Genomic DNA, 16,647 nt, shown 5'->3' with positions numbered 1-16,647 from the left:
AATTCTGTAAATAAAATAATAAATGTTTTTTATGATTTTAATTAATTAAATTAATAAATTTGAATTATAATTATATTGTCTAATCATATCTTTTGGTCATGTGAGATTATTAAAACTCCGTAGACCTTTAAGATAATCGTACTACCGCGTGAGTCAATAAGGCTTTGCAGGTATAATGATTAAGATTTCTAAATTGCAAAATATGTGTTATATAATTACACATTAAAATATATTCAAAGTGAATATTATTTAATTCTTTTATCGTGTGAGACTTTGAATCTCTGCAGATATTCAGGATAATCTCGTGTCATGTAAATTAATAAGATTTCGCAGATATGAGAGCAAAACTTATATATTAAAATTAACTCTCCTTTTATAATCTAAATTAATAATTTATTTAAGTCTCATATGAGATTTCAAGAATCTTTGTAGAGGCTTAAATTAATCACATCATCATGGAGATAATAAATCCTCACAGATGTAGTGATTCTCAATCTCTATAATAAATAAGTGATTTTTATAAATAATCATATAATATACAATTTAAGAAACTTAATTAACCAAATTAATATATTTAAATTGAAACTATATTTACTGATTATATCTTTTAGTCATGTAAGGAATCTCCGTAGGATTCTAAGATCATCGTATTATCGTATGAGTTAATAAGACTCTGTAGATATAACAATTTAGTTTTTAATATATATATATATATATATACACATATATATTATATAATTAATTAAATCAATGAATTAAATTTAATTCCTTTATTGAGTGATATTTTAGAATCTCCACAGATATTAGGGATAATCATATTACCGTACAAGCTAATAAGGCTTTGCAGGTATGATGATTAAGTTTCTTTGAGACATATATATACACACTTAAAATTATTATTAACACTTAAAAATATACATAATAATATAAATAAATAAATTATATGGCCAAACTCTTTTATCGTGTAAGATTTCAGAATCTCCGCAGATATTTAGAGCAATTGCATTGCTGTATGAACTAATAAGGTTTTGCAAGTACTACAATTAAATCCTCAATCATAAAATATAAAAAAATAATAATAATTTTAAACCCTTTTCTTTTCTTTAATTTGAAATCCAAAAATCGAGAAAATAATTAAAATCAAATTACTTCTTGTAATTTAAAACACACATATCAAAATTTCAGAAATTGTTTTATTTGCAAAATAGTGAGTTATTTTTAATTAATTTCTCTTCAAAAATATTTTTACCACCAAACTTTTAATCCTGAACTACGTGGACTTTGATCCCCATCACAGGGTACGTAGGCCTTAGAGTCAGATTCTGAGTCAAGTCCGTCCTCCCTCGTAAATAAATAAACATTTCTCACCTAATTCCTATCATTTTTATATCAAACACATAAATATAAAAGGGATAATTAAAATAATTATAAAATCATATTAATAGAGCACAACAAATTTTAGGTAACCGTTCTCATGAACGGGTGTTGTGGGATGCCTAACACCTTCCTTACACTCAACCGACTTCCGAACCTATTCTCTGTTTCCACATACCACCCTTATCCTTTTTTTAATCGGTTTCCCGAGATTTCTCTCAAAATCTTGGTGGTGACTCCTCATTCATGCGGTTCCCGCCGCGAAGGCTGGGACCTTCGCTCGCACGCCGTCCGCGTCGCATTTTTCTGAGTGCGATATCTATCTCAAAATAATTATAAAATGGTCTGATTTACTATTAGTATTAGTACTATTAATAAAAGATAAAAATTATTAAGCCAAAAAAATAAAATTATACAAAAAGAAATATACCTTATTGAAATTTTAAGACAATAATTATAATTATTTGGGGGAAAACCAAACCTTCAAAATGATAAATTTACATCCGACAAAAAAAAAGAAAATGATGATAACTTTACATAAAGTTGGTAATTGATATTTGATTAAATAAAGGCAAACGCCGAGGAAAGTTCATATGGCTCGCTCTGCTTGAGCTAGCCCATCTTTTTCTACCCGGGTCATCTCTAACTAGCTCCGATTCTTCACGCATACTCGTAAAGTTTCTTTCTATTCGTCGATAGATTTCTGGGTAATGGTTCTTTTTGTAGCAGACAGTTAATTTTGTGAATAGTTTCATAGAAGTACAGGAAAGTTCCTAAAATGGCGGGAATAGCTGTACTTTTAGATCTGTGGCGAAAGAACCAAAGCTTTAACCCTGGCTTGTATTCCGCCCGGACCTATCAATCTACTCAGTTCTTCTCTGCCTCTGCCGCCGCCACCGCCGCCTCCCTCGCCGCCGGAAGCTCTTTTGCCTCACGGGCTTTGTTCGGGTATGTTATCTCTTCATTTGTCGTCGCCTGCTATACATCGTTGACTTGTATCTATGGCGTTTTGAAAAATTGTTGAAACATGTGATGGGAAGAAATAGTAATTTGGGGTTAGGGGTTTCAATTCAGGAATTGTGATTAACTTATGCTCCTGGGGGAATTAAGAATACTTTTTTTTTTCTTTCTTTCTTTGGGATGACATGAAATCATGTACAAGTTGATCATTTCGGAGATTTACCAGAGCAGAAGACCTTAGTTATCAAACATTGCATATTTACACTATGTGGAGTCATTTGTTTATTTTGGTTTAATTCTTGCTAATTAAGCATTATTCTAGTATTACAACAACTCTTTTGCTTTTACATTGGTCATGGTATGGACTATCCCCCAAGGAAAAAAAAAAAAACGTAAAATAAGAAGAAATTCTTGCATATGTAAATGCACGCCATTGTGTTCGTTTGTCAAAGGTTGATTTACTACCTAGTTTGAGGTAGGTGTTGTTGGTTCCCTTTTGTGATTTATTGAGGAAATTAGCCAGGAAAATTGTAATGAAGATATCTGGTGTTTGCCTTATGTCATCTGTTTATTGGAGTGCATCAAAAGAATCCCTTTGGAAACCAATTTCAGTTGTAGTTTTACATTCGAATATAATTAGATTTACTAGGGTGTTAATTACTGTTTTTGAGAAACACAGACTGTATGCGTTGTGTTATTCAATAAAACAGAATAGGCTAGGCTGCCTCATAGTCGGCTGAGATTACATGCTATCATTGGATAAATCAGATTAATATTTATTCCTAACATACTTGACCTTCTAAAGTGATAATAGTACGTATGAATTAAACAAGATGGAAAAAAAAGAAAAGAACAAATAACTAAGTAAAACACAGTGCTTTGGGCTTGGGCCCAGAATCTTTCAACACTCCCCCTCAAGCTGGTGAAATAGATATCTAACATTCCCAGCTTGCTTCGTAGTTCTTCAAATTGTGCTCTACCAAGTGGTTTTGTCATGATACTGCCACTTGTTCTGCTGTACGAGTATATGATAGATCAATGATGTCCCCTTCAATTTTCTCCTTTATGAAATGTCTATCAATCTCAACATGCTTCATTCTGTCATGATGCATAGGATTCTTTGCCATTTCAATTGTAAGCATGCTATCACACCATACTTTCATAGGAGTGTCATTGGGAACCTTCAACTCATTTGACAGTTTAGTGATCCTTATCCCTTTCCAAGTACCTAGAGCAAAAGCTCTAAGCTCAGATTCAGCACTCCTTCGTGAAACCACTTGTTGCTTCTTACTTCTCCAAGTTACAAAATTTCCTCACACAAATGTGCAGTACCTGGTGGTAGATCTCCTATCCACTGGAGACCTTCCATAATCTGCATCTGTTTAGATTTCTGTACTTCGGGTTCTAACCTTCTCAAAGAAGAGACCTCTTCCTGGGTTGAACTTCAAAAGCCTCAGTGCTCTGTATATTGCCTCTATATGTTCCTCTTGTGGTTTATTCATGAATTGACTCCACCAACAACATAGCTGATGTCTGGATGTGTGTGTGTCAAGTATACCAATTTTCCCACAAGTCTTTGATATCTTTCGGTATCCACAGGCACACCATCCTTTTTATCCTCTAGGTGACTAGTAGATTCCATAGGAGTCCCTTCTGGTCTGGTGCCAAATATCCTTTGGTATATATTAATCCCTTTCTTGGTTCTTGCCACCTCCATGCCTAGGAAGTATCTCATCTGTGTCAGATGTTTAACTTGAAATTATGTGGCTGGAGCATTCTTCAAATTACCCATTGAATTCTCATCATATTTGGTTATGACAATGTCATCAACATACACTATCAGAATTCTCACCTTACGACCATTATGTTTGATGAATAGAATATGGTCTACTTGCCCTAGAATGTATCCCAACTTCTTTATAGCTTTAGAGAACTTGTCAAACCAAACCCTAAGAGACTGTTTTAGCCCATCCAAAGATTTATAAAGTTTGCACAGCTTTGTAGAGTTCTCAGTGCTCAAGACTCACTCAGGAATCTCCATGTAAACTCTTCAAATCCTTATGAAGGAATGCATTTTTCACATCTCTGGTGCAACGGCCATTCTAGTTTAGTTGCCAGAGACAACACTACTTTGATTGTACTGAACTTAGCTACCGGTACAAAAGTTTCTTGGTAGTCGATCCTATAAGTTTGGGTGTATTCTATTCCTCTAATTACTAGTCTTGCCTTGTACTTGTCTACGCTACCATCAGGAAAGGTCTTGAGGATAAATTGTTGGATGTGGGCCTCTGCCTATATTGGGCCTAGACCCACTAATACACAAACCTAATTTTCCTTCTTGAGCTTGCAACGTCCACTTTACTTTCAAGATCTGTAATTAGTTATTATTATTATTAGTTTTTATTTCATGAGAGAGAGTTTAGGGATCTGATTAGATTTATTCTCTTTCCCCTCCATTTATATATGTAAATCGTGATTTATCAATAAAATAAGAGAAAAAAACAGATTCAATTACATGGTACTAGAGCTCTGGTCTCGACTCTTCCCTCCTTCACGATGTCATACATGAACGCACTCACTCACCAAGCCTCGGGTTTTCCAAACCAGCGATGGCAGCAAAACGCCTTCGACTAGGGACGAGAAGGGTGCGACTGGAGGAGAAGGATCGAACTCAACAATTTGCCTTTTGGGGTAGTTGCGCTAATAACCGAGACGCACTACCAGGTCGCAGTCACCCATCGCCTGAATGGGAATAACTACCTTCAGTGGTCTTGGAACATTCTGATGGTAGTCTGAGGGAGGAATAAAGAAAAATATCTCACTAGTGTTCCTCTGCCACCGATGCCTGATGATGCCTAATATGCAATATGGGTTGCTGAGAACAATATGGTGATGGCGTGGCTTATAAACTCGATGACAGTAGAGATAAGTGAGAACTACCTGCTCGCAACCACTGCCAAAGAAATTTGGGAGTCAGCAAAAAACACGTGCTCGGTCAAAGAGAATACTGCTGCGATATTCCAGGTAAAATGTTCGCTTAGAAATCTCATTCAAGGTGACAAGTCTATAACTCAATATTATACTACTCTAATGAAGTTTGGCAGCAAATTGATCTTTATGAGATCCATGAGTGGTCTTGTCACAGGGATGGGATTTATTATAAAAAACTGATTGATCGAGACAGATGTTATGATTTTCTGTTGGGTTTAAATGAAACCTTTGAGGATATTCGGGGTCGAATAATGGGCATGAAACCCCCTCCTATGCTAGAAGAAACCTTCAACATGATCCGATGTGAAGAGAGCGGAAAAATGTTGACTCAAAGCTCCACAATATCAGCTCCTCTTCCGAATAACGCTTCCGCACTTGCTGTCCGTGGAGCTCAAGGGGAAATGAAGGGCAAGAAACTTGGAAAATGGTGTGATCGCTGCAATAAGGGTGGGCATACCAAAGACGTTTGCTGGAAACTACATGGAAAGCCCCCATATTCCAAAGCAAAACCTAAAAATGAAGGAAAGGGACTTATGATTGGTGCTGCAGTACTTGAAAGTGGGTCTTTAAGTACTGAAGAGTTGTCAGTTCTCCGAAAAATCCTAGAGAAGCATGCTTCTTCAACTGGAATGAGTGAGCCTAAACATCCTTCTGTAACCTTGGCACAATCAGGTACTGCCCTTACCAATACTCTCAATGAGAAAGCCATCCCAAAGAATATTTGGGTAGTAGATTCAGGAGCTACTGATCACATAACAGGTTTCAGAGAACTTTTTTCTAATTTTAATGAACATTCTGAGCATAAATATGTTCAAGTAGCCAATGATGAATTTGCAAAAGTCATGGGTTCTGGAACTATAATTATTTCTGAGCATATTACCTTAAAAATGTTTTATATGTTCCAACTATTAAATGTAGCTTGCTGTCTGTAAGTCGCATTGTAAATCAAGCCAACTGCTTAGTATTTTTTGACAATAAGGGTTGTGAATTTCAGGACTTGGTCTTGGGGAAAATGATTGGCAATGCTAAGGAATGGAATGGGCTCTACTATATTCATGGATCTCCATCCAAGAATAATCCTACTATTTGTTCTGTCATGACCAGTATTGACCTTACTTTATGGCACTCTAGGTTAGGCCATCCACGCCTTCAATATATGAAATTTCTGTTTCCTAATATCAATAATAAAACAATTTCTGAATTTCATTGTGATACTTGCAAATTTGCTAAGCAAGTCTGACATTCTTTTCCTTATACTCCAACTCATCCTTTTTCCCTTATCCATAGTGGCATATGGGGACCATCAAAATTTGAAACAAACTCCAAATGTAGATGGTTTGTCATGTTTATAAATGATCATACTCGATTAACATGGGTTTTTCTAATGAGAGAAAAATCTGAGGTTCTCACCATCTTCGAAAATTTTCATGTGTTTATTCAAAATCAATTTCAAACATCAATTAAAATTCTCCGTAGTGACAACGGAAGAGAATATTTGAACTCCACTTTCAAAAATTTTTTAGAACAACAAGGAATACACCATCAAACTTCTTGTGCTTATTCCCCTCAACAAAATGGTGTATCCGAAAGAAAAAATAGACACTTACTTGAGGTTGCTAGAGCCCTTATGTTTGGTGGTAATGTCCCTACTAAATTTTAGGGGGATGCAATTCTTACATCTGCATATTTGATAAATTGCTTACCTTCCAAAACCCTCAACTTTCAAACTCCGCTACAAAAATTTCTTGAGTCTTATCCCAACTCCCATCTTACTACTTCTATTCCAATAAGGGTTTTTGGATGCATGGCCTTTGTATATAATGAAGGTGGTGGAAAGCTCGACTCTCGAGCCATCAAGTGTGTTTTCTTGGGCTATTCCTCTACCCAAAAAGGGTATAAATGCTATTCGCCTATTACAAACCAAATATATATCACCATGAATGTCAAATTCGTTGAAAATCAATTCGTTTTTTAACAAATCTCCCATTCAGGGGGAGAGTGAGGACAGTGAATGGTCAATTTGCCTAGATGAGAGTGATTATCACCCTACCATTCGCCTAGATGAGAGTGATTATCACCCTAGACTGCCCCCTGGACAGCCTCCTGAACCCCACATATCCCAGGATCTCTCCACCAATGGCTCTTCCACCAAGTTAGACGCAAGAAATTCTGAGTCTGGACCTCAAAACAGCTCTGAAAATGCTGAAACAAGTTCACCACACTCCGAAAACTCTTCAAATAGATCCAGATTTCATGATGCAAACCCCTTTAAGCCACTCAATATGCTTCCTGGGTTTGAGACTCAGGTGGATGAACCAAAAAGTCCTATTGAACAGCATCAAAATAAAGAAAATCCCATTTCCATACCAACGCAATACCATGATTCTATACCTGAGGAGAGTCTTGAGGATTTACATTGGCCAATTGCTTTGAGAAAAGGGAAAAGAAGTTGCACTAAGCATCCTATTTCCAGGTATGTTTCATACAATAAACTATCTTCTCATATAAAGACTTTTGTGGCTAATGTTGAGAAAGAAAAAACTCCCCAGAAATTTGAAGAAGCTGTCACTGATCCTAAATGGAAAAATGCTATAGAAGAAGAATTAAGAGCCCTTCATAAAAATAAAACTTGGGAAATTACTGAGTTACCTAAAGGGAAACCTGTTGTAAGTAGTAAATGGGTTTTTACAGTAAAATATAATCCTGATGGAAGTGTGAACAAGTATAAGGCTCGATTAGTAGCTCGGGGATTTACCCAAACATATGGTATTGATTACCAAGAAACTTTCTTGCTAAATTTAACTCTGTAAAAGTTTTATTATCTCTTGCTGCCAACTTAGATTGGCCTCTTCATCAACTAGATGTTAAAAATGCCTTCCTAAACGGTGATCTTGAGGAAGAAGTTTTTATGAAAATTCCTTTGGGATTACGAGACACTAATAACTCTCACAAGGTTTGCAGGTTAATCAAGTCTCTATATGGACTTAAACAGTCACCAAGAGCATGGTTTGAGAAATTTACTAGAGCCATCAAAGCGTGGGGATACAAGCAATGTCAAGCCGATGATACACTATTTGTTAAACATCATGGTGATAAAATAACAACCCTCATTATGTATGTTGATGATATAGTGTTGACAGGAAATGACAAGGAAGAAATTGCCAAGCTAAAAGTCAACCTAGCAACACAATTTGAAATCAATGACCTTGGATCTTTAAGGTATTTTTTGGGGATGGAAGTAGCACGAACTCATAAGGGGATCAGCGTGTCACAACGAAAGTACACCCTGGATTTGCTTAAGGAAACAGGGATGCTAGGAGCCAAGCCTGCAAACACTCCGATGGAGCTAAATCAAAAACTAACTATCAGATCTGATGGTGTAGCAGTAAATAAAGAAAGATATCAAAAACTAGTAGGGAAGCTGATTTACTTATCACACACTCGACCTGATATCTGTTTTCCTGTGAGTGTAGCAAGTCAATTCTCAAGTTGTCCTCAAAAAGAACATATGGCTGCTGTCCACTGAATACTCAGATATTTGAAGAAAACCCCAAGCTTGGGATTATTCTTCGCAAAAGGTGATACTAGGGGCATAGAGCTATTCACAGATGCTGACTGGGCTGGTTTAAGAATGGATAGACGATCCACTACAAGGTACTGCTCATATGTATGGGGTAACCTAGTGACTTGGAGAAGTAAGAAGCAGCCAGTGGTTTCAAGAAGCTCTGCTGAGTCCGAATACAAGGCACTTGCCCTCGGAACTTGTGAAGAAATGTGGATTGTTAGACTTCTAAAGGGATTGAAGATTGAGACAATTGGACCAATCAAAGCATGGTGTGATAACATGTCAGCAATCAAGATTGCAAATAACCCTGTACACCATGATCACACAAAATATGTGGAGATTGATCGGCACTTCATCAAAGAAAAGTTGGACATAGAAGTGATTGATCTATCATATATCCCTTCGGGTCAGCAGATTGCAAATGTGATGACCAAAGCATTGACTCAGGAAAAATTTGAAGCATTTAGGAGCAAGCTGGGAATGATTAACATCTACTCACCAACTTGAGGGGGAGTGTTGGATGTGGGCCTCTACCTATATTGGGCCTAGACCCACTAATACACAAACCTAATTTTCCTTCTTGAGCTTGCAACGTCCACTTTACTTTCAGGATCTGTAATTAGTTATTATTATTATTAGTTTTTATTTCATAAGAGAGAGTTTAGGGATCTGATTAGATTTATTCTCTCTCCCCTCCATCTATATATGTAAATCGTGATTTATCAATAAAATAAGAGAAAAAAAACAGATTCAATTACATAAATATCCATGTAAAGCCCACTGCTTTCTTGCCCTTGGGAAGTGTAGTGATTTCCCAAGCTTTATTCACTTCTAGAGCCTGCAATTCCTCATGTTTTGCCCTTCCTCCAGTTAGGATTTACAATAGCTTGTTGATAAGTGTCTGGTATCTTCTCATTTGAGAATCTTGCAGCAAAAGCTTTTATGCTAGAAAATAACTTATCATATGACACTAATTTATTAATTGGATGCATAGTGCAAGATCTTACCCCTTTCTTGAGAGCAATGGGCCGCCCTAGTTCTCTGAAACTTGACAATGGCTCAGATTCTGTGTCTAGGAATAGGAGGGACTCTTTGTTCAATATTCTGATCAGCTTCTCCACCGCCAGCTCTATGAATCTGCTGCTGTTTCACCCCTGTATTAATTTCAGCACAATTTTCCAGATTACTGATGGGTTATTTTGGAGCTAATGATAACTGGTTCTGAATCAAATTCAGTGTTTTCTGGGCTTTTTGAGTCTGTTTCAATGTAATTAGGACTGTCTGCTGCAGGTTCAGAGGTATTTTAAGGCCCGCTTGCATCAGGTTCAGGGCTGTGTAAGGCATTTTCAGGTCTGTTTGCATTAGGTTCAGGGCTGTGTAAGGTATTTTCTGGTTGTATGAAGCCGGTAGGCGCTGTTGGGTTTACAAGATGTGTGGTATGTCCCAAGATTAGCCATTCTGCAGAACCTTAATTCTCCCCCTGAATGGGTAATTTGGGATAGTAGGCATCCTCTTCAGAAAAAACAGCATCTTTTCTGATAGATAATTTCTTTGTGGTTGGGCAATAGAGGCTATACCTTTTTGAGAGGAGACCGTATGCGTTGTGTGTTTACAGTCTGCCAAGATATACTATAATCTGATAAATCAGACTAATATGTATTCCTAATATACTTGACCTACTAATTTGATAATAACACATTAAAAATTAAACAAGACCAAAAAAAAAAAAGCAGAACAAATAATCAAATAAAGCACAGTGCTTAGGGCTTGAGCCCAGAATCCTTCAACAGTTCTCTACCTTTTTGTTTCTTGTTGAACTTTGATTCATGGTTGTTCAATGGGATCATATGGATTTCTTGGGGTGGTGATTTGTTTGGCTTATTTCCCTGTCATAAATTATTTCCTTGTTTAGTGTACAAACCTTGCCAATTTTTCCTATTAAGTTAGATGCCTAAAATAGTTAGTTTACTAAATTAGGGGCTCAAATGGTAAATGGAAAATGGTAGAGCCAATGGACTTGATTGTGTCCCTATTGAAATGTGAAAATGTTTGTATGAAGAAGGAGTGCAATGGTTGACTAAATTATTTAATGAGATCTTACAATCCAAAAGAATGCCAAACGATTGGAGGAGAAGCATCTTAGTTCCTATTTATAAAAATAAATGAGATATTCAGAATTGTGTCAACTATAGAGGGATTAAACTTATGAGTCATACTATGAAATAATGGGAAATAGTGATTGAGCATAGGTTAAGATTGGAAATATTTCTGAGAATTAGTTCGGCTTCATGCCAGGGAGGGTGACTACAAAAGCGATTTATCTACTAAGAGAATTAATGGAAAAGTATCGATATAAAGGTAAAGATTTACATATGGTTTTCATTGATTTGGAAAAAGTTTATGATCATATACCGAGAAAAGTACTTTGGAAAGTATTGAAAAAGAAAGGTGTCCAGATTGTCTATATTCAAGCTATACAAGACATGTATGAGGGGGCAACAACTAGTATGAGAACTCTTGGTGGTGAAAGAAAATATTTTCCTATAAAGATTGGACTGCATTAAGGATTATATTTGAGTCCTTATTTGTTTGATCTAGTCTTAAATGTTTTGATTGGGCATCTTCAAGAGGGAATTCCTAAATGTCTGCTTTTTGCAAATGGTATAGTTCTTATTGCAGAGGCAAGAGAAGAGATAAATTGTAAACTTGAGTTATAAAGGAAGACATTAGAGTCAAAAAGTTTCCACCTGAGTAGGAGTAAAAGAAAATATTTACATTGTAATTTTGATAAGGGGTCAGTGAGTGGTAACTTGAAAGTGAAATTGGGTGATTAAATCATATCTCAAGTAAAAAAATTTAAATATTTGGGAGCCATCATTCAACGAAATGGAGAAATTGATGGAGATATTGCACATAGGATGCAAGCGGGGTGATTTAATTGGAGAAAAGCTAAAGGAATTATCTATGATCGTAAGGTACTTGATAAGCTTCAAGGAAAGTTTTATCGAACTGCTATAAGACCAACAATTTTATATGGTAGTGAATGTTGGGCTTTGATGGGACAGCAAGAGCATAAAGTTGGAGTGGCAGAGATGAGAATGTTGAGATAGATGTGTGGATATACACGTAACGACAAAATTCAAAATGAGCGAGTACGGTAAGTAGTGGGTGTGGCACCTATTAAAGGAAAAATGGTGGAAAATTGTTTGAGGTGGCTCGGATATGTACAAAGAAAACCACGGGAGGCACCTGTGAGAAGAGTGAAACAGATGACTTTGAGTTCTGTCAAGAATGGTAGAGAAAGACTAAACAGAACACTTTTGGAGGTTGTTGAATGAGACTTTTTAATTAACAATATTTTTAAAAACTTAATAAATGATAGAGCACAATGGCGTCATATAATCCATGTAGCCGACCCTACCTAATGAGATAAGGCTTATTGTTGTACTGAATTAGGGGCTCAAGGATATGAGTTATGGGTGTGGGTGGACATGGCATTGCAACCCAGCAAGCTCCAGCTTGGGTTGAATAGTGCTGCAAGACTACGCAGAGCATTGGGTCGGAATTGGGAACCATCAAGGCCCAATCCTCTTATTTTGAAAAGAAAAACATTAGGACTTTTATGACAATTTAATATTTTTACAGAAAATTGTAATGTTACACGGATTTTTATAATTTTTTTTTTAATGATGTCATTCTATAGTTTCAATCCAATGAGAAAGTTGCTGAAAATGAAAATGAATCAAAGGAGAAAGTTGTTGGAAATTTTTATTATTTTTCTTTGTGTATTGTATGCTTTGGAGACACATATATTGACATTAGACAGCCTTGCAATGTCAATTATAGGTCACAGGTTGCTTATTCTGATGCTGGTGTAGCATTGCCCGAAGATTACATTTCTAATATACAAAGTGCATCTGAAAAGCTTCTCAACCATGATGCTCTGCAATATAGTAGTACAAAACAATATAATGTCCAACTTAAACCTCTGTTCTCTGCTTTTGAGTTGAGGACGCTTGCATTGACATCCTTAAGGTCATTCTTGTTGTATTATTTGCCTCTTTTGGAGCCTCGTGCTAATATGGAAGATGATGATGACTTTCTGGAGGACAATCAAGAAGAAAACCATGTTGATCTAGTTGTACCCTTCAAAAAGTCAGTGATTCAAATTATACGGGAGGTAAGTGTACTTCATCTTTGCAAGTTTTGGTTCATGGAGCATAATGTGCTGCAAATTTAACTACTGTGTTAAATTGCCATCAGTTAATTATTTTTTATTTTTATTATTAATGCTTAGATAGGAATGGTGTATATTTGTTGCAATTAGTTCATTGAATGATTGAAGCAAGATTTCAACTAGATAATTTGTGACCATATTTCATTTATTTATATCAGACACATATAGTATGTGCTGTTCTCCAAATTAATATTTAGAAGACTTGCATTGCCTCTCTTCTAGTGTTCTAAAAGGGTGATCGTATAATAACTGGATTAACATTTTAACACGTTTAACTTTTCAATGTTGTTTTAGGCACTGCATTCCACTAAAAAGGTTCCTGTATATTGATTGCATCTATTGTTTCTTATATCAGAATACTTTCTACCAAAATTACACATAATTAGTTTTTTTTTTAACAGGTGATGTAATATTCTGTTGTTACTTTCATGAAATTGCAGCCATTTGTTTTTTCTGAATCTTTGCCTGCAAGTTAATGAGTGTTTTGCACATGTATGCACAAATGCATACATGTATGTGTACTTAATATGATCAATGACCCATTTGGTTCTTCCACATCATTTGTTGCATTGGGTGTCTCGTATTCTGCATAAACCTAAATTATAATAATAAAATTGATGCTCTGGAAGTTTTGGTTTTTATGAATACCTTCTAAAATAACACAGTTAATTTTTATTCCATAATTTCTATGTTATTTGTTATGGCTTAGCATTCTGCATTTTCCAATTTTTTTTCCTTATGTTCTTAATCTAATATTTAAAACTGCTGATCAGAAGCTTTTTGTGGATGGCTTTGCAGTCTACTGTTGTGACCACCAGACGGATTTTAGAAAGAATTTCTGTTCATCATGTTTCACAAAGAATGGCATGGAAACTTCTTAAAGGTAACTGTTATTGGGAAAAAAAAACATGTTTTTAGTTATAAGATGCCCTACGGTAAACATAAAGCAATTTCCATATTAAACGCAAATGTTTATCAGCCATGGAGATAATTATTTAACATGCTATTCTTTTTGTGAGCTCATATTTATAAAGCATAGGCACACCTGTTTTCAGTCATGTCAGATGCTTGACATCAATTCTGCGATGACACTGTTGACATGTGTCCAACATGCATACACATGTCTCCGAATATAGTGCCTTAATTGAGTTCAAGCATATCCTAAACATGCCACCACCTACATGGATGACTTGAAATAAAAGCGGGTGGGATGGATGAAGCTAGAAACCTATCTTGATGAGATCGTTAAAATTCTTCCCAAAATTGTCTTGTATGTCACATGAATCATTTCAATAATAATATAAGATGGTGCCAATTGCTTTTTCATCTGGAATTATATAATTCATTAAGGCCTCATTTGGTTGATAAAAAGGATGGGAATGGAATGAATTGAAAAGGTCAAAGAAGAAGAAGAAGACCACCGTTCTCCCTCATGGGAAACATGATAAAACTCAATATTAAATATTAAAAATGTGAGAATTATCACTCCAAAAATCTCATAAATGATGACTCTCAATCTCATGAATTAAATTACCCTTCTCTCTTATGAATAGGGTTCACCTATCTCCTTCCACGTTCTGATCATATTATTTTTACCTTTATTTTCTCAATTCATTCCATTCCATTTCTTTCTACCAATCAAACGGGACCTAAAAGTTTAGAATATTATTAAAATAATATGCAGATGACAAGATGTGTGTGTGTGTGTGTGTGTGTGTGTGTGTGTGATGAACCTTGCCCGAGTTGGTGTATATATGCTTGATAGGAACTACTAAGCTGCTGCCTTTTCCGTTCTGAGCAGATATTCCTCAATCAGCTGTTCGCAAGGCTGGAAGAAAAATGCCTACTTTGGTTTACATCTATTGCGTGAGCAGAACAACTTTCAGAGGTCAAAACAGTTAATGAATTGTTTACTTGTGGTATGTGCTTGACCTTTAGATTTTAACTATCTTGACTTATGTACAGGGCACATGCTTGGAGTTGCGGCATCATGGATTGTTCAAGTAGGGATTGATGTATATCGATTCTTCACTTCTGGATTCAAGACTTTGGAAGAGGATGATGATGAGAAGCAAGTTGGTGTTCTTGGACAGAAGGTGTTTGTGGCTACTGTTAGGTGTATTTCATCTCTAATTTTTGCCTCCATTGGGGCAGGAATTGGTGCTGCTATTATTCGTCCTTCACGCGGTCAATGGATCGGTAAGATTACGATTTTTAAAAGCAAAGATCACTGAAATACATACTGCAAATCATAAACACATATTTTTACTCTGCCATGTCACATATCTAATGCACATGCCCAACAATTACTTTTTGGCTGTGGAAATCCTCTGGACAGAAAGGGGGAAAAGAAATATAGAATGTGACTTGGAACCCATTTTTTGTTGAGTAGATTTTCTTGGAAAATAATATTGGAGTGTACATAACGTTCAGGATCATGTCTTGTGTGTGCATCAAGAGTCGAGTTTTTGGGTGCAGAAGTTACTAAAATACTCTAAAGCATACACTTGCTACCACTCTTCCATGATACACTCCTGACATGTGTTCAATGCACATACCTGAAAATTGTTCTTTGGGCAAGAGAAAATGGCAGGAAATAATAGAAACCCATCTTTTTATTGAGTAGGATTTTTTTTTTTTTTCCCCTGTAAATAATTTTACAGGGTACTCCATACAAGATTATGTCTACTGTTTAATGTACTCCCACTATTTTGAAATGTAAGAGAAAACAACCAGTTCACTCAGTGCAAGAAAGTTAGTTCAATATATTAATTATGTCTGAAATTAAAATATTTGAATTAAATTATCCTTGTAATTAATGAAATAAATATGTCTAATGAAAATAAACATCGACTTTAAGAGAGACAATTTGTGGAAAATGTGATAAATACTTCTTGAAAAATGTGTAGTTTTGCTTATTAATAAAATGAGGTGACACATGATGATTTCTCTTATATTTGAAGGTGGACGGAGTACATAAGATTTATTATAATTCTGTGACGAAGTCGTGTCAATCTGATTTCATTTTGTCTTTCTTCTTTCGAATTCACATTCTTCAGGTTGTGCTGCTGGCGATTTGGCTGGTCCCATTATTGTAGCAGTCATTGCTGACAAAGTTTTTCATGTGACACTTTAGTTTAGTGCAGGTTATCTTTCATGAGCTCAAATTCTTTACCTCTTTCAGATAAAACTGGTTTACCATACAGAATTTACACTTTTAGATGTGTTGGAAATTGTGCCTTATAATCAATCATTGTACTATACACATTGTTATTTAATGAATTTTTCTTTTGTTATGGTATCAATTGCATGTTCATTATGATAATTGTATCCTCGAACAAATTATAATGGTTGTCCTAAATGTCCTTGGTCGATCATCTATGAGAGATTATAGATGACATAAGACTAGTATGACTTTAATTAATTATAGAGATATAAATCAAAGTCATAAACATTTGAAAGAGTACAAGGTGTTGGACCAACTCTTTATGAGAGAGCTACATGATACAAATCATAAGCT

At 35.6% G+C, this 16,647-nt stretch overlaps 1 protein-coding gene across 1 annotated transcript; it reads left to right on the top strand.

Moving 5' to 3' along the window:
• The first annotated feature begins 1,961 nt into the window (after positions 1-1,961).
• On the top strand, positions 1,962-16,423 carry LOC129313309 (uncharacterized). The gene is made up of 6 exons (XM_054956265.1): positions 1,962-2,322; positions 12,737-13,070; positions 13,926-14,010; positions 14,929-15,015; positions 15,093-15,326; positions 16,187-16,423. Exons 1-6 carry the CDS (start codon positions 2,153-2,155, stop codon positions 16,261-16,263), a joined length of 987 nt encoding a protein of 328 aa, XP_054812240.1. The 5' UTR covers positions 1,962-2,152; the 3' UTR covers positions 16,264-16,423.
• Positions 16,424-16,647: the final 224 nt, after the last annotated feature.

This window comes from Prosopis cineraria, unplaced genomic scaffold (assembly GCF_029017545.1).
Source record: "Prosopis cineraria cultivar Desert tree isolate PC_DT_omini unplaced genomic scaffold, ASM2901754v1 PC6, whole genome shotgun sequence".
Lineage (NCBI taxonomy): Eukaryota > Viridiplantae > Streptophyta > Magnoliopsida > Fabales > Fabaceae > Prosopis > Prosopis cineraria.
The sequence above is the reverse complement of the archived record's forward strand: the minus strand, read 5'-3'. Positions and strand labels throughout refer to the sequence as shown.

Coding starts and splice junctions, on each gene's coding strand:
- LOC129313309 (XM_054956265.1), top strand. CDS start 2,153: ATGGCGGGAATAGCTGTACTTTTAGATCTGTGGCGAAAGAACCAAAGC. Junction 2,323..12,736: donor GCCTCACGGGCTTTGTTCGG/GTATGTTATCTC, acceptor TGTCAATTATAG/GTCACAGGTTGCTTATTCTG. Junction 15,016..15,092: donor GAGCAGAACAACTTTCAGAG/GTCAAAACAGTT, acceptor ACTTATGTACAG/GGCACATGCTTGGAGTTGCG.